The 19,932-nt window shown below is 55.5% G+C and overlaps 1 protein-coding gene across 1 annotated transcript in view; it reads left to right on the top strand.

Moving 5' to 3' along the window:
- The first annotated feature begins 6,825 nt into the window (after positions 1 to 6,825).
- Positions 6,826 to 19,932, top strand: part of ADRA1D (adrenoceptor alpha 1D) — a 58,058-nt gene continuing 44,951 nt past the window's right edge. The window contains exon 1 of the mRNA XM_029082994.1: positions 6,826 to 8,006. Within this exon, the coding sequence (XP_028938827.1) occupies positions 6,992 to 8,006 (1,015 nt within the window). The 5' untranslated portion in view covers positions 6,826 to 6,991. The remainder of the gene's footprint in view (positions 8,007 to 19,932) is intronic.

Here is a 19,932-nt window from a genome sequence, read left to right on the forward strand (position 1 = left end):
CCGTCTCTCAGGCCTGCAACCTCAGTGTCATCTTTGATGCATCTCTCTCGTTCACCCCACACATCCTATCCGTTACCGAGACCTGCCGGTCTCACCTTTATAATATCGCCAAGATCCGCCCTTTCCTCTCCACCCAAATGGCTACCTTACTGCTACAGGCTCTCGTAATAACCCGGCTAGACTATTGTGTCAGCCTTCTCTCCGATCTCCCTTCCTCCTCTCTAGCCCCACTCCAGTCTATTCTTCACTCCGCTGCCCGGCTCATCTTCCTGCAGAAACGCTCTGGGCATGTCACTCCCCTTCTTAAAAACCTCCAGTGGTTGCCTATCGACCTCCGCTCAAAACAAAAACTTCTCACTCTAGGCTTCAAGGGTCTCCATCACCTTGCCCCTTCCTATCTCTCCTCCCTTCTCTCTTTCCACTGCCCACCCCGCACGCTCCGCTCATCTGCCGCCCACCTCCTCACCATCCCTCGATCTCGCCTATCCTGCCGTCGACCCCTGGGCCACGTCCTCCCGCGGTCCTGGAACGCCCTCCCTCCTCACCTCCGCCAATCTAATTCTCTTCCCCTCTTCAAATCCCTACTTAAAGCTCACCTCCTCCAAGAGGCCTTCCCAGACTGAGCTCCCTCCTTTTTTCCCTCTGCTCCCTCTACCCTCCCTTCACCTCTCCACAGCTAAACCCTCTTCTTCCCCCTTTCCCTCCCCTCCTCCCATTCTCCCATCCCACCCCCTCAGCACTGTACTTGTCCGCTCAACTGTATATATTTTCATCACCCTATTTATTTTGTTTAATGAGATGTACATCACCCTGATTCTATTTATTTGCCATTGTTTTCATGAGATGTTCTTCCCCTTGACTCTATTTATTGCCATTGTTCTTGTCTGTCTGTCTCCCCCGATTAGACTGTAAGCCCGACAAAGGGCAGGGATTGTGTCTATCTGTTGCCAATTTATACATTCCAAGCGCTTAGTACAGTGCTCTGCACATAGTAAGCGCTCAATAAATATTATCGCTGCCCGGCTCATCTTCCTGCAGAAACGATCTGGGCATATCACTCCCCTTCTTAAACAACTCCAGTGGTTGCCTATCGACCTCCGCTCCAAACAAAAACTCCTCACTCTAGGCTTCGAGGCTCTCCATCACCTTGCCCCTTCCTACCTCTCCTCCCTTCTCTCTTTCTACCGCCCACCCCGCACGCTCCGCTCCTCTGCCGCCCACCTCCTCGCCGTCCCTCGGTCTCGCCTATCCCGCCGTCGACCCCCGGGCCACGTCCTCCCGCGGTCCTGGAACACCCTCCCTCCTCACCTCCGCCAAACTGATTCTCTTTCCCTCTTCAAAACCCTACTTAAAACTCACCTCCTCCAAGAGGCCTTCCCAGACTGAGCTCCTCTTCTCCCTCTACTCCCTCTGCCATCCCCCCTTTACCTCTCCGCAGCTAAAGCCTCATTTTCCCCTTTTCCCTCTGCTCCTCCACCTCTCCCTTCCCATCCCCACAGCACTGTACTCGCCCGCTCAACTGTATATATTTTCGTTACCCTATTTATTTTGTTAATGAATTGTACATCGCCTTGATTCTATTTAGTTGCCATCGGTTTTTACGAGATGTTCTTCCCCTTGACTCTGTTTATTGCCATTGTTCTTGTCTGTCCGTCTCCCCCGATTAGACTGTAAGCCCGTCAAACGGCAGGGACTGTCTCTATCTGTTGCTGACTTGTTCATCCCAAGCGCTTAGTACAGTGCTCTGCACATAGTAAGTGCTCAATAAATACTATTGAATGTATGAATGAATAAATAAATACTAATGAATGAATGAATGAATGATCTTCATTTTACAGATGAGGTAACTGAAGTGAAGTGACTTGCCCGAGGTCACACAGCAAAGTGGCGGAGCTGGGATGAGAACCCCTGACCTTCTGACTCCCAGGCCTGGCCTCTTTCCACTAGGTCATCTCTCTGCTCCCTTATTTTTGTGTGTGCATCTATTTTCGTGTGGTTCATCTTCACTTTGTGTCTTTAACGTGTGGCGGCCAGGGGGCAGGAGGGGAGGGAGGAGCAGCTGTATTAGGAGCAGGAGTTATAGCAGAAGTAGCACAGTAATGGAAGTAACTGCAATAGCAGCAGTAATCGTAGCAATAATAGCAACAGCATTTTCAGGTCCTGCGAGGAGGGACCACACATTTGCAGTGCAGTCTAGGGAGAAGAGCAGGTGACAGAGACTCAGGGGACCCAGGTCCCTATCTTGATCCCGGGACAGCCGCGAACCTGCTGCATCACCTCAGAATGGTCACCCAAGCTCTCTGACCCTCAGTTTCCTTGCCTGTAAACTACCTCTCCCTAGCTCGTAGGAAGGCTGTGAGGATAAGACAAAGTCATCGATGCCAAAGTGTTCTGGAAAGCAAGAGGGCTGAATCCATTCGAGGTGGGACTTTATTTCTATTGTTCTCGCCTGGGCGCCTGGCACAGTGCTCTGCACTCTAGGTCTTCAATAAATACTCATGAGTGCAGACGGTCTGGAGTGATTCCTGGCTCCCCATCCCCATTAGCAGAGATTAACGAGGTGGGTTTTGGTCACCTTGGTTTCTGACGTTCTCCGACGGACCTTAAACACGGATGCCCCTGGACCAGCTGCAGGCCGTGTGCCATCTCCCAGCACAAGTGCCTGGGCATCAGTGGGAAGCCCTCCAGATAGCTGGCTGCCCTGCAGGATCCTTCCCACCCCCAACCACCCCGACCCGCCCCCCACCCCTGATGCCAGTGTTCTGAATCACCCTCCAGCCCTCGCCCCTGACAGGAACGGGGGCAGAGGTGGAGTGAGAGAGGGGTTTGTTTCCTGTCATCCAGACTGTCCTGTTCCTGGGGGGCTGAATCAATCAATCAATCAATCATACTTATTGAGTGCTTAATGTGAGCAGAGCTCTGTACTAAGCACTTGGGAGAGTACAATATAACAATACAACAGACACAACTCCTGCCCACAGTGAGCTTACAGCCTAGAGGGGGAGAGAGACATTAATATAAATACATAAATTACAGACTTTACTTAGGTGCCGTGGGGCTGGGAGAGGGGATGAATAAAGAGAATAAGTCAAGGTGACGCAGAAGGGAGTGGAAGAAAAGGAAATGAGGGCTTAGTCAGGGAAGGTTTCTTGGAGGTGATGTGTCTTCAATAAGGCTTTGAAGGCAGGGAGAATAATCGTCTGTCAGACATGGAGAGGAAAGGCATTCCAGGCCAGAGGCAGGACATGGGTGAGAGGTCAGTGGCTAGGTAAATGAATAATAATAATAATTTTGGTATTTGTTAAGCGCTTACTATGTGCAGAGCACTGTTCTAAGCGCTGAGGTAGATACAGGGTAGCAGGTTGTCCCACATGAGGCTCACAGTAAATCCCCGTCTTACAGATGAGGTAACTGAGGCACAGAGAAGTTAAGTGACTTGCCCATAGTCACATAGCTGACAAGTGGCAGAGCTGGGATTCGAACCCATGACCGCTGACTCCCAAGCCCGGGCTCTTTCCACTGAGCCACGCTGCTTCAAGGTACAGTGAGGAGGTTGGAGTTAGAGTGAAGTATGAGGGCTGGGTTGTAGTAGGAGAGTAGCAAGGTGAAGAAAGAGGGAGCAAGGTAATTGAGTGCTTTAAAGAGGATGGTGAGAAGTTTCCGTTTGATGTGGAATGGGCAACTACTGGAGGTTCTTGAGGAGTAGGGAGATGAGGACTGAACACTTCTGTAGAAAAATGATAGATCCGGGCAGCAGAGTCAAGTATGGACTGGAGTGGGGAGAGACAGGAGGCAGGGAGGTCAGAAGGAGGCTGATATAGCGATCGAGGAAGGTTAGGATAAGTGTTTGGATAACGCGGTAGCATTTTGTATGGAGAAGAAAGTATGAGTTTTAGCAACACTGTGAAAGTCGAACCGACAGGATTTAGCAATAGATTGAATATGTGGATTGAGTGAGAGAAAGCAGTCCAAGTAATATCAAGGTTGCAAGCTTGTGAGAGAGGAAGGATGGAGGCACTGTCTACAGTGATGGAAAAGCCAGGGGAAGGACTAGCTGTGGGTGGGAAGGGAAGGAGTTTTGTTTTGCACATTAACTAGATCAGAACTGAATCAAAATTGACTAACTTGTATCTACCCCAGGTCTTTAATACAATGCCTAGCATATAGTAAGCACTTAACAAATACTCTAAAGAAAAAAGTTTGTGGGACAAGCCCAGGGCTGATCCAAACTCTTGGAGTCCAGGCTCAAGAACGTCCAGGGCTGCCGGTGCTCCGTAGATGGACGGACGGATGAACAGTGCTGTCCTCTTGACCTCCCGTCACGGGCCGCAGACGAACTCGTGGGTGCCTGCTTCGGCCAGGCTCCATCAAAGTAGTGGCACATGCAGGTGGGCTCAGTGGGTCTCGGCCTGCGATTGATTGGCTCGGACTCTCTCTGGGCCCTCCACCAATGCCATGATTGCTTGCCTCTCCCAAAACAAGCGTTTTGCTCCGTGCTCTGGGTAGGATGTCGCCAGGGAATTAGGCATCCTTCTTTGAGAACTCGCACCCGTCTGGATAGAACACGCTACGAGGTGCACGGGCCTGGGAGCCAGAGGACGGGGGTTCTAATTCTGGTTCTGCCAACTGCCTGCAGTGTCCCCTGGGGCCACATCATCTCCTCAACCAACTGCCCTCAGGGCCACGTCGGAAGCGCCAGACTGAAGCCGCCGAAAATCAAACCACCAGGGAACACCTACCTGCCCGTGGCCCACTGGAACCAACCATCTGGACTGTCACACAGCAGACGAGCGATGGAACCAGGATTAGAACCCATGACCTTCGGACTCCCAGCCCCCTGCTCTATCCACTGAGCCTTGCTGCTTGTCAGTGTCTCAGTGTCTGTCTTCCCGCTCTAGACTGTAAGCTCGATGTGGGCAGGGAACGTATCTAACTGTTATACTCTCCCAAGTGTTTAGTTCAGTGATCTGCACAGAATAAGCTTACAGTAAATTCGATGGATTGCTCGAATGATTGATCGCAGGAAGATTCCCTCTCCCCACCAGGCTCTTCCTCGACAAGTCACCCATCCATGAAGCTATCCTAAAGTCTGGAAAAAGTTGAACCGTGATCCATGTGCTCCTGGAGGGGATGGTCCAACTTCCTCTCCCAGCACCTCTCTCTGAAAGTATTTCACACACATACAACATCCACCCACCCCCCCTCTCCACCCACCCCCCCCCCTCTCTGCGGGATGAAGGGAGAAATCTCTCCACCGCTTCTCTGCGATCTCCCCCTCACCCCCCTACCCCGTTCTCTGTGATTCCAAGGCGGGTACCCCAGGCTCCCGGGGCTAGAGAGCAAGGGGGTCTCCCCGGAGGTGGTGCGGCCCGGGGAGGGGGAGGTGGGCAGGGGGCTGCAGAGGGACTGGGAGACCCTCGGCCCTGCAGGAAGCAGCAGTGGGCAGGGGAGGGGGAGGGGGACAGCGTGGGGGGCTGGTAGACCCTCGGGCATGCAGAAAGCAGCAGTGGGAGGGGGCTGCAAGGGGGCTGCAGGGGGGCTGGGACACCCTCGGACATGCGGAACGCAGTAGCAGTGGGCAGGGGGCTGCAGGGGGGCTGCTGGGGGGCAGCTAGGAGACCCTCGGTCCTGCAGGAAGTAGCGGGGGGGGCTGCAGGTGGGCTGCAGGGGGGGCTAGGAGACCATCGGTCTTGCAGGAAGCAGCAGGGGGCAGGGGGCTGCAGGGGAGCTGGGGGACCCTCGGTCCTGCAGGAAGCAGCAGGGGGCAGGGGGCTGCAGGTGGGCTACTGGGGGGACTAGGAGACCCTCGGTCCTGCAGGAAGCAGCAGGGGGCAGGGGGCTGCAGGGGACTGCAGGGGGCTGCAGGGGGGCTGAAAGACCCTCGGCCCTTCCGAGAGCAGCCGTGGGGAGGGGGTCGGGGGTCGCGCCGTGGGTCCGGGGTCCGGGGTCCGGGGTCCGGGGTCCGGGGTCCGGGGTCCGGGGTCCGGGGTCCGGAGCGGGAGGCCGGGGGATGGCGCCCTCTACCGGCCTCGGGGAGGCAGCGCCGCTCCGGGCCGGGGCGGGAGAGGACTCGGCCGGGCGGACCGGGCCAAACCGGGCGGGATGGGACGGGACGGGACGGGACGGGAGGGGAGCAGCTGAGGGTCTTCCCGCTGCTTCATTTCCCACGCTGGACCCCGCACTCAGCCCCTTCCCCTCTCGGGACACCCGACTGCCGCGGAGGATGCGGACGGACGGACTGTTGGATGGATGGAGGGATGGATGAAGGGATGGATGGACCAAACTGGACCAATCCCGGAGGAGACTTGGGGACCTACTTTTTCCTAAAGGATTAGCCGTCCCCACTCTTTCCCCTTTCTGCCCCCTCCCTCCTCCTCTTCCTCCTCTTTTTTCCTGCTCCTCCTCCTCGCTCTCCTTTCCTCCTCCTCTTTTTCCCGCTCCCCCTCCTCCCCCTCCTGCTCCTCCTCGTTCTCCTTTCCTCCTCTTTCTCCTTCTCCTCCTTCGTCCTCTTCCTTCGGCTCCCTCCCTGTCTCTACCCCCGCCCCCTGCCCCTCCCCCTCCCCCGCCCCCGCCCCCGCCCCCGGCGAGGACCATCCCCGCCCCCGTCCCCCAAGCCGGAGTTGGGAGGCGCGGGGCCGCCACTAAGCGCTGCGATCTCGGGGTGCCCGGCAGCCGCGGCTCTGAGCTGGGCCGGCCCATCCCCCGGCCGCCCCCCGCCCCCCAATCCCGCCCCCTCCCGTGGGCTCCCGGCGTCTCCGGGGGTCCGGGCCCCGGGGGGGGTGGGGGAGGGGGAGAGGGAGGGGAGACCCTCCGGCCCCCCCTCCCGCCGGCCGCTCTGGCCCCGGGGAAACGTGTCCGGCCGAGGCCGGTGGACCCCGGCCCCGGCGGAGGGCACGGAGGGCAGGAGGAGGAGCAAGAAGACGGCATCGACGGGGTCCACGGACCCGGACGGGACCACTCCCCACTCCCATGGAGCCCCCAGCCCTGTAGGATGACATTCCCGGCCCTGCTGAATGTCAGCTTCGACGGGAACCGCCCGGATGAGGGCAGCGGGCGGGACCGGTCGGCGCCGGGGCCGGGGGTCGTCGACGGCGCCTCGGCCGGGGGTCCGGCCAACGGCACGGCGGCCCTCCCGGGGCTCACGGCCCAGGCGGTGGGCGTCGGGCTCTTCCTGGCCGCCTTCATCCTGTTCGCCGTGGCCGGGAACGTCCTGGTCATCCTGTCGGTGGCCTGCAACCGCCACCTGCACACGGTCACCAACTACTTCATCGTCAACCTGGCGGTGGCCGACCTGCTGCTGAGCGCCGCCGTGCTGCCCTTCTCGGCCACCCTGGAGGTGCTGGACTTCTGGGCCTTCGGCCGCGCCTTCTGCACCGTCTGGGCGGCGGTGGACGTCCTCTGCTGCACGGCCTCCATCCTCAGCCTGTGCGTCATCTCGGTGGACCGCTACATCGGGGTCAAGCACTCGCTCAGGTACCCGGCCATCATGACGGAGCGCAAGGCCGCGCTCATCCTCGCCCTGCTCTGGGCCGCCTCCGTGGTCATCTCGGTCGGGCCCCTGCTGGGCTGGAAGGAGCCCCAGCCGTCCAGCGACACGATCTGCACCATCACGGAGGAGGCCGGCTACGCCGTCTTCTCGTCCATCTGCTCCTTCTACCTGCCCATGGCCGTCATCCTGGCCATGTACTTCCGCGTCTACGTGGTGGCCCGCCGGACCACGCGCAGCCTGGAGGCCGGCGTCAAGAAGGAGCGCGGGAAGTCGGCCGAGGTGGTGGTCCTGAGGATCCACTGCCGCAGCGCCCTCGACGGCCCCCACGCCGGACCCGGGACCGGACCCGGGACCGGACCCAAGGGGCCCAAGGGGCCCAAGGGACCCACCTTCCGCAGCTCCCTCTCCATCCGCATGCTCAAGTTCTCCCGCGAGAAGAAGGCCGCCAAGACGCTGGCCATCGTGGTGGGCGTCTTCGTCCTCTGCTGGTTCCCCTTCTTCTTCATCCTGCCCCTCGGTGAGTCGCCCCCATCCCCCGCCCCCGGCCGGATCCCGAAACCTTCTCACCCGCACCGGTCCTCTCCCTCACCCCTCAACACCGCACCCCGCACCCCTATGGACACGCACACTCTTCGCGCCCCCCCCCCCCCGAACCGGCCCTCTAGGGGATCCTTCACACCGTCCCTCCAGACCCGCATGTACGGACGTACGGACACGCGGACACGTTCTTCTGCCCCTAGAACCAGCCCTCTCCCTGGTCGTTCACACCATCCCTTCAGACCCACGCCCACACATACTCACACATACGCACTCTTTTGGCCCCTAGAACTAGCCCTCTCCTGGGTCGTTCACACCGCCCCTTTGGACATACATACGCAGACATACATACTGTTCTCAACTGGTCCTCCCCCGGGTCGTTCACACCACCCCTTCAGACACATGCCTACACACACACACACACACACAGACACACACTCTTCTGCCCCTCCTCCCCCCAACCTCCCCAACCCCAGAACCTCCCCTCTCCTGGTCGTTCACATCACCCCTCCTGACCCACAAAAACGCACGCCCACACATGCACACACATACGGACACGGGCCTCTCCTGGTCGTTCACACTGCCCGTCCGGGGACACAAATGCACAGACACACACACACATATGAGCTGTGATCCCACCCCCATACTGATCCTGACCTGTGTGGTGGTACTTTCAGGAATCGCCATGGGTGTGTGGGGGGTTGTGTGTAGGCTGGGAGACTCCTTGGGCATGTAGGTTCTGTATGGAGATTCATCAGATATTATTATTATCATCAAGAGCCTGCCTGTCTTCGTGTAGGCTCTTAGGAGTGTGTTTGCCAGTGGATCCGACAGCTCCTAAGTTAACAGGTCATCTTTCATGATTACACTATAGTCCTCTTTACCTCTTTGCCTAAGCCCTCTTAAGTGTGTGTGTGTGTGTTAAATAGTGGTACCTGTATGGGGGGGGGGGCTCTAAGTGTGTCTGGTTAAGTGTGTGTACATGTTTCTGTGTGTCTCTAGGATTATGTGTGAATGTATTGTAAGGGTCTCTGTAGGTCATTCTCTAAACTGTAAACTCTTTGTGGGCAAAGAATGTGTGTTATTTTGCACCCTCCCAAGTGCTTAGTACAGTGCTCTGCACACAGTAAGTGCTCGATAAATGCAATCGAATGACTGACTGTGGCTGCTATGGGTGTGTGAGTGAGTTAAGTGTGTAAGTGAACTTGAGGGTGCCGGTTTCCGTGTACGTGTCTCTGGGCTTGCGTGTGTACGTGTATATGTGGGCAACATATAAATATTCATTCAATCGTATTTATTGAGCGCTTACTGTGTGCAGAGCACTGTTCTAAGAGCTTGGGAAGTACAGTTCAGAAAATCTCTCTGGATGAGTTGGTTTAAGTGTGTATGTGGACGTCTGTGCGGGTCCCTGGGCTTGTGTGTGTGTGTGTGTGTGCGTGCATGCGTGTATGTATGCAAGTGTACGAGAGGGTAAGTCTCTGTGTGTCTAAATATGTGCCTGCTGTGGTTGGGTGGGCGAGTCCGTTTGAGTGTGTATGGGATCGCGTTTGCTTATGTTTCTCTAGGGTTCTCTGGGCTTGTGTGTGTGTGTGTGTGTGTTCATGTGTATGTGTGTGCAGGTGTCTGTGGGCATAAATCTGCGTGTCTGTCGTGAGTGTGTGGATGAGTGTGGTTCGGCGTGTCTGTGAACGGGTGGTGGGTGATTCCGTGTGGGTCTCTGGGCTTGCCACGGTACGACCGTGCCTCTGGGCGTGTGTGTGTGTGTGTGTGTTGCGTCTGTGAGGGTTTTGTCCGAAGAGGGTCGTCTAAAAAGGTTCGTGTCCCGAAGTGATTCCCGCGGCGTCGTGCGGTGAGCGGGGCGGGGCGGGGCGGGGCGAGCCCGGGCCCAGACCTCCCGCGGCCCGCCTGGACGGCACCGGACGGGACCGGGCAGGGCCGCACAGGACCGGACAGGACCGGGCAGGGCCGCACAGGACCGGACAGGACCGGGCAGGACCGGACAGGGCTGCACAGGACCGGGCAGGACCGGGCAGGACCGGGCAGGACCAGACAGGACCGGACAGGGCACGACCGGGCAGGGCCGCACAGGACCGGGCAGGACCGAACAGGACGGGGCAGGACCGGACAGGACCGGACAGGTCCGGACAGGACCGGGCAGGACCGGGCAGGACCGGAACAGGACCGGGCAGGACGGGACAGGACCGGGCAGGACCGGGCAGGACCCGACAGGACCGGGAAGGCCCGGACGGGAGCGGACAGGACCGGACAGAGCCGGGCAGTGAATGACCGGGCAGTGACCATCCCGGGCCGGGCAGTGATGACCCCGCGGCCGGACCCGTCCCTCCGCGGGGCCCCGGGAGCCCCGGAGCGTAGAGGGCCGGGGGCCGGACAGAGCCACCTCCGGGGCCGCGGCTGCCCACTGAGCCGCCCGCCCCAGGATGGCCCTGCCCGCCCCGGATCCGCAGCGACAGGTCGGCCAGGCTGGGGCGGCTGGGCCCGGCTGGGACCGGTGAACGAGGCTGGGCGACACACGGGGGCCAGCCTGGGACGGGTGGGCAAGCCCGGGGGGCAGAGGTGGGGGAGGTTGGGGGATAGAGGTGGGCGAGGCGGGGGGACAGAGGTGGGCGAGGCTGGGGGAAGGAGGTGGCTGAGGCTGGGGGGCAGAGGTGGGCCAGGCGGGAGGACAGAGGTGGGCGAGGCTGGGGAGAGAGAGATGGGTGAGGCGGGGGGACAGAGATGGGGAAGCTAGGGGACAGAGGTGGGCGAGGCTGGGGAGAGAGAGGTGGGTGAGGCGGGGGGACAGAGGTGGGGAAGCTAGGGGACAGAGGTGGGCGAGGCTGGGGAGAGAGAGGTGGGTGAGGCGGGGGGACAGAGGTGGGTGAGGCGGGGGGACAGAGGTGGGCGAGGCTGGGGGACAGAGGTGGGCGAGGCTGGACGAGGCCTTGCGGAGGCGGGGTCGGGGTCGGTGTCAGGGTCGAGGTCGGGGGTTAAGCAGGTGAGTCCACCGGCCACGCCTGTCTTGACCGTCCTGGTTTTAGGCCGGCTGGCGCCCAGCCCGGGGCGGGGGCAGTGGGGAGGGGGGCGAGGCCGGCAGGGCCCCTGAGCGGCTCACCGACCGCCCTCTGCTTCCTAAGATGCTCGGGATGCGGACGCGCGCACACAAGCACACACCGTCACACACACACACACACACCGTCACACTCACACATGCACACGCACTTACAAGCGTTTTAGTGTCGGAGACTTCACGACCCCCAGCGCGGAGCCCCAGGGACCTCGCTCACGGACGAAGAGCAAACTTTCTCCCTGGAGCGTGTGTGCGTGTGTGCGTGTGCGTCCCCGCTTTCCCCTTTCCCCCTTTCCCCGGGTCCCTCCGCTGCCCAGCCCCGCTGGGGAACGGGGCCAGAGCGGGTCCGTTAGGAGTTGGAGTTGGGGGTGGGCAACCTTGGGTCAGACAACATAGAACCCAACCCTGCCCAGCCCAACCCTGCCATGCCCTGCCCTGCCCTCGGTCCCTGCCCTCAGGGCCGCACCAACACCATCAGCCCCAGCGGACACGGAGGGCTCCTGCTGGGAATTCTTTCTCCCATCCTCAGTGTATCGATCCGTGGATCAGGATCACTGTTTGTCACCGAACTGGCAGTGGGGTGGGGGTGGAGGTCTGTCCTGTCTCCCCCATCAGATTGGCAGCTCCCAGAGGGCAGGGACCACATCTTCTCCTCTCTCCGCTCCTCCTCCAGTGCCCAGTACAGTGTGGGTATCTCTGGGTGTGTGTGGGTGTCCTGTCTCCCCCATTAGACAGATAGCCCCTCAAGGGCAAGGACCGGGTTTCCTCCCTATGTCTCTCCCCCAGTGCCCAGTAGAGTGTGTAAGGTGTGTGTGTGCGTGTGTGTGTGTGTGATTTTACTCACCCCCCCTCCCCCACCACACACACACACACACACACACATCTGACCGGAAGCCTCTTGAGGGCAGGGACCGTCGTGCCTCCTTTTTTCCCCCGTCTGTCTTTCCCACCAGGACTTGCTCTCTCCAGAGTGGAAAGTAAGGGTAGTTTGTTGACTGGCAGCATGGAAGATAATTTAGATCCTTGGGAAGGGGAAATCTCCCACCTGCTTGCAAAATCTACCCCCTCCACCTGTTCCTCTGACTCCATTCCTCCTAACCTTCCGAAATCACCTGAACCCCCTCTTCTTCCCTCCCTGACCACCCTCTTTAACTGATCACTCTCTCATGACTCCTTCTACTCTGCCTTCAAAGAGACCCTTGTCTCTCCTACACTAAAAGGGACCCCACTGCACAACTATCACCCCAAGACCCTCTTCACATTTCTGTCCGGACTTATTGAATGGGTTGTTTGTACTTACTGCTTCCACCTCTTCTTCTCCAACTCCCTTCTTGACCCTCTCCAATTCAGCTTCCAAACGCTTCACTCCATCTAGATCACTCTCTCTCTCTCTCTATGAGGTCACCAATAACCCCTGTGCCAAATCTAACAGACTTTTCTCTGTCATCACACTCCTCCACTGCCTTTCGTAGCAGGAATTACATCCTTCTTCAGGGAATCATTCTCATTCTTTGTTTTTCTGACAGTTCTTTACTGGTTCTCCTGGCTGATCCTTCTGTGTGTCTTTCAGCAGCTTTTCATCATCAATGGTATTGATTGAGCGCTTAGTTTGTGCAGAGCACGGTGCTAAGTGCCTGGGAGAGTCTGATATAACAGCTCCTGAGGGGAGCGGGAATAAATTGAGAATGGGCTCCCAAATCTACCTCACTAACTTCAGTCTCTCCTTTGCAGCCATGTATTTCCTCCTGCCTCCAGGACATTACTACCTTGCCTTCACTGACCCTCCTTGCCCCATCCCCGCCCAGACATCAACTTCAACAAGTTCGAAATTTCCCCCTCAAATCCTCTCCTCATCACAAGTGACAACACTATCATCCTCCCCATCCCTTTCAAGTTCAGTATCTTGGCATTATTCTTGAGTCTTCCCTCTCTTTTAGTCTGACACCCAATTCTCTCCGTTATTCCTCCACAACATTTCCAGAATTCCTCCCTTCCTCTCCATCCAACTGGCCTGCTGGTCCAGGCAGTTGTCATATCCAGGCTTCACCACTGCAAGTTTCCATGCCTTCCATGCCTTCCCTCTCTAATTCACAGTCTACCCGGGTCATTTTTTAAAAACTTCTTACTGCCATTCCTCCAATACCTCCAATGGTGGTTCACTCCTTTCATCAATTAAAAGTGCCATGCCATTGGCTTGAAAGCACTCAGTTGACTTTCTCCCTCTTATTTATCCTCTCCTCTTCCACTTCACCCCAGGTCACAATCTGTTCCTCATAAATGAAACTGCTCTATATTCCTTGTTCTCATCTCTTCTGCCATCAACTTTTTGGTCACAGCTCCTTCCTGTTATCCAGCCGACCCCAGTTCTCCCCATCTTCAAAGCCCTCCTGAAGGCCTACTTCTCCTCCAGAAGGCCTAACCCAAATTATCTCTAATATCTCCATCTCATATCCACCAACTGCTCCTTCAGTCCTTCTGCGTTACCCTGTAGCGCATCTGTAATTGCGGTTCTTGTTAAACACTATGTGCAAACACTGACTATGTGCATAGCACTGTTCTAAGCTCTGGGGTAGATAGAAGTAAATCAGGTTGGACACAGTCCATGGGGTTTACATGCTTAATTCCCATTTTACAGATGTGGTAACTGAGGCCCAGAGAAGTTGAGTGACTTGCCCAAGAACACACAGCAGACATGTGGCGGAGCCAGGATTTATACTATTACTCTCCCTATCTGTAGTTGATAAGTGCTTGCTCCTCCACAAGGCTGTAAGCTCCTTGAGGGCAGGGACTGGGTCTTCTCTTTTTTAATGAAGATGGTATTTGCTATGTGCTAAGCACTGTGCTAAGCACTGGGATATATGCAAGGTAATCAGTTGGATACAGTCCCTGTCCCACATAGGGTCCACAATCTACTGGGCAGGGAGAGTAGGTATTGAATCCCTATTTTACAGATGAGGAAACAGAGGGCCAGAGAAGTTAAAAGACCACACAGCAGGCAAGTGGAGGAGCTGGGATTAGAACCCAGGTCTTCCGACTCCCAAGTCCTTGCTCTTTCTGCTTGGCCACCCTACTTCCTATGTCATACCAAATGCTTTGATCAGTTCTCGACACACAGTAGTTGCCCAAAAAATGCAGTCAGTTGGTTGATTCTAGGTCACCGCCTTCTCCTGAGCAATTCCTATGGGTTGGAATCAATAAATGCTCTTCCTAGAGTGCCTCCCTCTCGCCCAGGAATGAAGAAGGATTTTACCCTAATCCTGACCCTTGCAAGCCAGGATGCTACATTCCCTCTGTGAGCTTATTCCTCTGAACTCCTGGCTCAGCCCAGACCGATTCAGCTGGGTCTTTCATCTTCATCCCATTCTTCTGAGGACAAGTTGTCTGTGATCCCGATCTGACTGGGCCTAGCATCTGTCAGCTCCATTCTTCCCTCCTCCTGCAGTCACCCAGCATGTTGCGGGCCCCTCCAGGAAGCAGGGCCCTGTAGCCGGTCCAGTGGGGTCCTTGTTGGGGGACAGTCAAGGCAACCCTGTCCTCGGGGAGCCCCCAGTCTGCTGAGGGGGATAGGATGGACTCAGAGACAGACCCCATCTACCCAGCCAGACAGATCCAGGAGGCGGGAGTGGATAATAATAATATTAATAATAATTGTGATATTTGGTAAGCACTTATTATGTGGCAGGCGCTGTACTCAACGCTGGGGTGATACAAGCAAATCGGGTTGGACGCAGTTCATTTCCCACAAGAAGTGTGGGATTGGGGGTCGGGGGAGGTCAAGGGATGATCCTGGAAAGTTGGAGGTGTGAGTGGGGGCAGTCGGGTAAGGCTTCCTGCAGGAGGAGGTTGAGGCTCCTGTTACGTTGGGCCGGACAAAGCCTTATCTCATTAGATTTCATTCATCCATTCAATCATATTTATTGAGCACTTACTGTGTGCAAAGCACTGCACTAAGCACTTGGGAGGGTACAGTATAACAACAAACATGGTGAGCTCACAGTCTAGAGGGGGAGACAGGCATTAATATAAATAAATGAATGACAGATACATACAGGGAGGATGAATGAAGGAGCAAGGAAGAGTGGTGCAGAGGGGATTGGGAGAAGAGGAGAGGAGGGCTTACTCAGGGAAGGCTTCTTGGAGGAGATGTGCCTTCAATAAGGCTCTGAAGTGGGGGAGAGATTTGGCCCAAGACTGGACTCCGTATCGGCCCGGGGCTGGGGCTCTGCAGTCTGTCCCAGGACTCCTGGGACACTGATTTCCAGCAGCCACGGCATGAGCCAGATGAGGCCACTGAGGCACAGAGAAGTGAAGTGACTTGCCCAAAGTTACCCAGCTGAAGCACGGCGGAGCTGGATTAGAACTCATGCCCTCTGACTCCCAAGCCCGGGACTCCTTCCACTGCGCCATGCTGCTTCTCTGCACATTGCCGCCGAAGGGACATGAGAAGAGGGAAAGAGGGCTCTAGACTGTAAGCTCATTGTGGGCAGGGAGTATGTCTCTTTATTGTTGTATTGTCCTCTCCCAAGCGCTCGGTACAGTGCTCTGTACACAGGAAGCGTGCAATAAGTACGACTGAATGATTGAATGAATGAAAAGTGCCTTCGATAAGGCTTTGAAGGGCGGGGGGGGAGCGTGATCGTCCGTCGGACCCCGGTTAGACTGCGACCCCGTCAATGGACAGGGATTGTCTCTATCTGTTGCCCAATTGTCCATTCCAAGCGCTTAGTACAGTGCTCTTCACATAATAAGTGCTCAATAAATACTATTGAATGAATCTCAAACCCCAGAATGCTAGACCCAGGCCCCCTTCCAGTTCACTCATGCTCACTCCCGCTCCTGTCTGGGGCCTGGGTAGGGAGCAGCATCCAGGACTGAGGAGGAGATGGGCCGTATCCCCGGCGATTCCGGGAGCAGCTAGCCAGGTCTGGGGCCTGGAAGCAGATGGGGGTGGCAAGGAGCAGGGTGGGAGGCGAGGAGGGAAGGCATTGGCCTCATGCCAGCTCTGCCCTTTGCATACAAATGCAAAGTAGCCTTAGCCACAGTTAACAAAGGAAAAACCTGTAAAAGAAAGTCTGCTGCCCAAGAAAATGGCTTTCTGCCACAGTGTATTCTCCTTCCTGGTGTGCTGCCAATGGAAGAACCCCACTCGGTAGTCTGCCCCTCTTTGCCGGTCTCCGCTCCGGAGCCACGGCTGATCTCGGGGCAGTTCGCCGGGGCTGTGGACGTGACAGAATTCTCTCCCCTCCTCCTTTTCTGGTCGCATTGTGGAAGCTTGAAGGCCTGAGACTCCCTGGGTGGGTGGGTGGAGTGAGAGGCTGAGGGCTGTCTTGGGAGGGGGCTCCTTCCCCACCCCTGGGGCAGTGGAAATGCCAGGAGCGAGGAAAGCGTACCGAAGGGGGGACTGACCAGCAGGGTTGCCCCCCATCTTCCTGCTGGAGGTGGGGAGGCCTAGCTGGCCCTTGCCGCTCTGAAAGATAATAATTATTATTATTGTATTGGTTAAGCGCTTACTATGTGCCGAGCACTGTTCTAAGTGCTGGGGTAGATGCAAGGTAATCAGGTTGTCCCACATGGGGCTCACAGTCTTAATCGCCATTTTACAGATGAGATAACTGAGGCACAGAGAAGTCAAGTGGCTTGCCCAAGATCACAGAGCAGATGAGTGGTGGAGACAGGATTAGAACCCACGTCCTCTGACTCCCACGCCTGGGCTCTTGCCACTAAACCACGCTGCTTCTCTTACGCCATTCAGGATTCGATTACCCCCACTCTGCAGGGGCCAAGCGTGAACACCTCCATCCCCGTGGGATGGAAGCAGCATGGCGTAATGGGTAGATCACGGACCTGGGAATCAGAAGGCAGCGGTTCTAAACCCGGCTCCACCGCTTGTCTGCTGAGTGACCTTGGGCAAGTCGCTTTACTTCTCTGTACCTCAGTTACCTCATCTGTAAAATGGGATCCAGACTGTGAGCCCCATGTGGGACAGGGACTGTGTCCAACCCGATTTACTTATATGCACCCCAGCACTTAGTATGTACCTGGCACATAGTAAGTGCTTAACAAATGCCATAATTAAATTAATTAATCCCCAACAGGCCAGGGTCGGACTGCTCCCACCAGCAGGGCCAGAGTGGATAGGCAAGGAGGGGTGAGAAGATGGAGAGCTTTGATGCCAATGGTCATATATTTCAGTTCTGTGTGGAGAGAAGTGGGTAGTCAGTAGAGGTGTTGAAGTGACTTTAGGGCAGGTTTCACTGGGTGTCTTTCTGCTGACATTTGAGACTCTCCTGGAAAAGAACCTGAACAGGAATGTTTGACATTGGACGTCCAGTCTCTGCTGCCAAGTAAGACAACAACTTAACCCTTTTACAGCTTCAATGACAGACCCTTTCTAAAGAAACACCCCTGATCTGCTGTCTGGCACATTTGCGCCTATTCTTTGTACTTTAAAAATCTCTCCCCAGGCAACTTGGAGGTATTTTAAATTATCATCACTTGTAAACATTTTGGACAGACTCTAAGATGGTGGAAAAAATGTAATTTGCCCAATCTTGGCTGTGTTTTTGAGGTGTGTTTATATTGAATCAAAGTGTCCTATTACCCAAAGAGGTGAGAGCATTTTAACAGTTGCAGAGGACACGGTGTTTTGCAGTGGAAAGCATTTATCATTATTTTATCCCCGCGAAGCATGGGTTGAGTTGCAATGCTTCGAGCAATCCACTCAGCACCAGACAGAGTGGCCTTATCTGTAAATGTAATGGCAGGTGGGAAGATTTTACCAAAGTTCCAGCTGAGTCTTAAAAGGTACTTCAAAGTACTAGGCAGCACGGTTCCTGGCTCAGTCCCAGCCTGGGATTCTCTCTCCAACAGCAGCACCAGAACGTTTGGAGGAATGGGGGGCTGGTTGCCCTCCTGGACACTCATCTTCATGGTCAAGGATAGACCATCCAAACACCCCTGAATCTCCCTTCTCCATCCCCACCTGTCCCTCCAGTGACCCAGCATGGACCAACCAAAACCCCGACTCTCCCCTCTCTATCCCTGACCGTCCCCCCAGTGACATAGCATAGGCCATTCATCTTTGGATCTCTCCAAAGGCATCTTTAGCCTGCCGATATTTCCGACTGCTTGACTTTTTGTGGGAACAGATTCCATATGGGCGAAGCTGTGTTTCCTTGTGTTTGTTCGGAAACTTTCTTCTTCCCAACTTTCACGGGTGCTTCAGATCCTGGTTCTGTGGGATTTGGGGAAAACAATTCCAGATTCACCCTCTTCACCCCCTCCCTAGTTCTGCAAACTCCAGTTCTGCCCTCCCTCAGCTTACATCTCTGCAGATGGTAGGATTCTGACACCTTCAGTCTCTCCTCATACAAGCTTCTCCAATCCCCGCAACCCTCCTGGGTGCTCTTCTTGGTCCTGTCTTCAGGTGACAGAAGAAGACGGTTTCCTCATGTCTTCCTTAAAATACAGTGACTAACGTCTGATTTTATCAACAGCTAATAGTAGGGGAAACCACACAAATACTTGCATTTTGAGTCACAGTTCAGCACAGTGGAGCTTGAAAATGTGAGGTTTGAGCTCAGTGGGATGGTCTTTTGCCACGGACTGTATTCTGACAGCATCTCCCCCAACTAGATTGTAAGTCCATCAGTGGGCAGGGATTGTCTCTATCTGTTGCCGAATTGTACATTCCAAGCGCTTAATACAGTGCTCTGCACATAGTAAGCGCTCAATAAATACTCAATAAATGAATGAATGAATCTCCTGATTGATCCAGGAGTCGGTGCGATTCACAGCTGATGCTCGAGGAGGCTAGCACCTCTGGATTTCCTGAGGTTGGGGACGAGCCAACATCCTGGCCTTGGGTCTTCCCACTGGCTTACAGACATGCTATCTCTAAAAAACATTGATCCTGTCACCCGTTCAATCCATCAATCAGTGGTACGTATTGGAGAAGCAGCAGGGCACAGTGGATAGAACACTGGCCTGGGAGTCAGAGGTCATGGGTTTTAATCCCGGCTCCTCCACTTGTCTGCTGTATTATCTTGGGCAAGTCACTTAACTTCTCGGTGCCTCAGTTACCTCATCTATAAAATGGGGATTGAGACTGTGAGCCCCAGGTGGGACAAGGAATTGTGTCCGCCCGATTGGTTTGTATCCACTTCATTGCTTAGTACAATGCCTGGTACCTAGTAAATGCTTAACAAATACCCTAATTATTATTATTTTTATTATTGAGCCATGATTTTGTGGAGAGCACTGTACTAAGTGCTTGAGAGAGCGCAGTACAACAGAGTTGGTAGAAACAATCCCTGCCCTCAAGGAGCTTACTAAAATGAAGTAGCAGAGTAGAAGGATCGGTATACACATGTTTTGGGGGTGAGGTGAATATCAAAGTGCTAAAGTATCAAAGATGAGTACCAAAGTGCCTGACTACTTGTTTTGTTTTTCTGTCTGTCTCCCCCTTTTAGAATGTGAGCCCGCTGTTGGGCAGGAATTGTCTCTATCCGTTGCCAAATTATACATTCCAAGAGCTTAGTACAGTGCTTGGCACACAGTAAGCGCTCAATAAATAGGGTACAGACCCCAGGGCAAGCGATGCAGAAGAGAGGGTGAGGCCCCTCCTCTCGGTAGGTTTGCTCCCCGGGTTTGAGTCCAACTTGGCCTAGTGAATAGACCATGGGCCTGGGAGTCAGAAAGTCATGGGTTCTAATCCTGACTCTGCCGCAACTCTGCTGTGTGACCTTGGGCAAGTCACTTGACTTCTCGGTTACCTCATCTGTAAAATGGGGATTGTCCCAATCCTGTGAGCCCCACATGGGACAGGGAGTGTGTCCAA

This window comes from Ornithorhynchus anatinus, chromosome 18 (genome assembly GCF_004115215.2).
Source record: "Ornithorhynchus anatinus isolate Pmale09 chromosome 18, mOrnAna1.pri.v4, whole genome shotgun sequence".
In the NCBI taxonomy this organism is placed as follows: Eukaryota; Metazoa; Chordata; class Mammalia; order Monotremata; family Ornithorhynchidae; genus Ornithorhynchus; species Ornithorhynchus anatinus.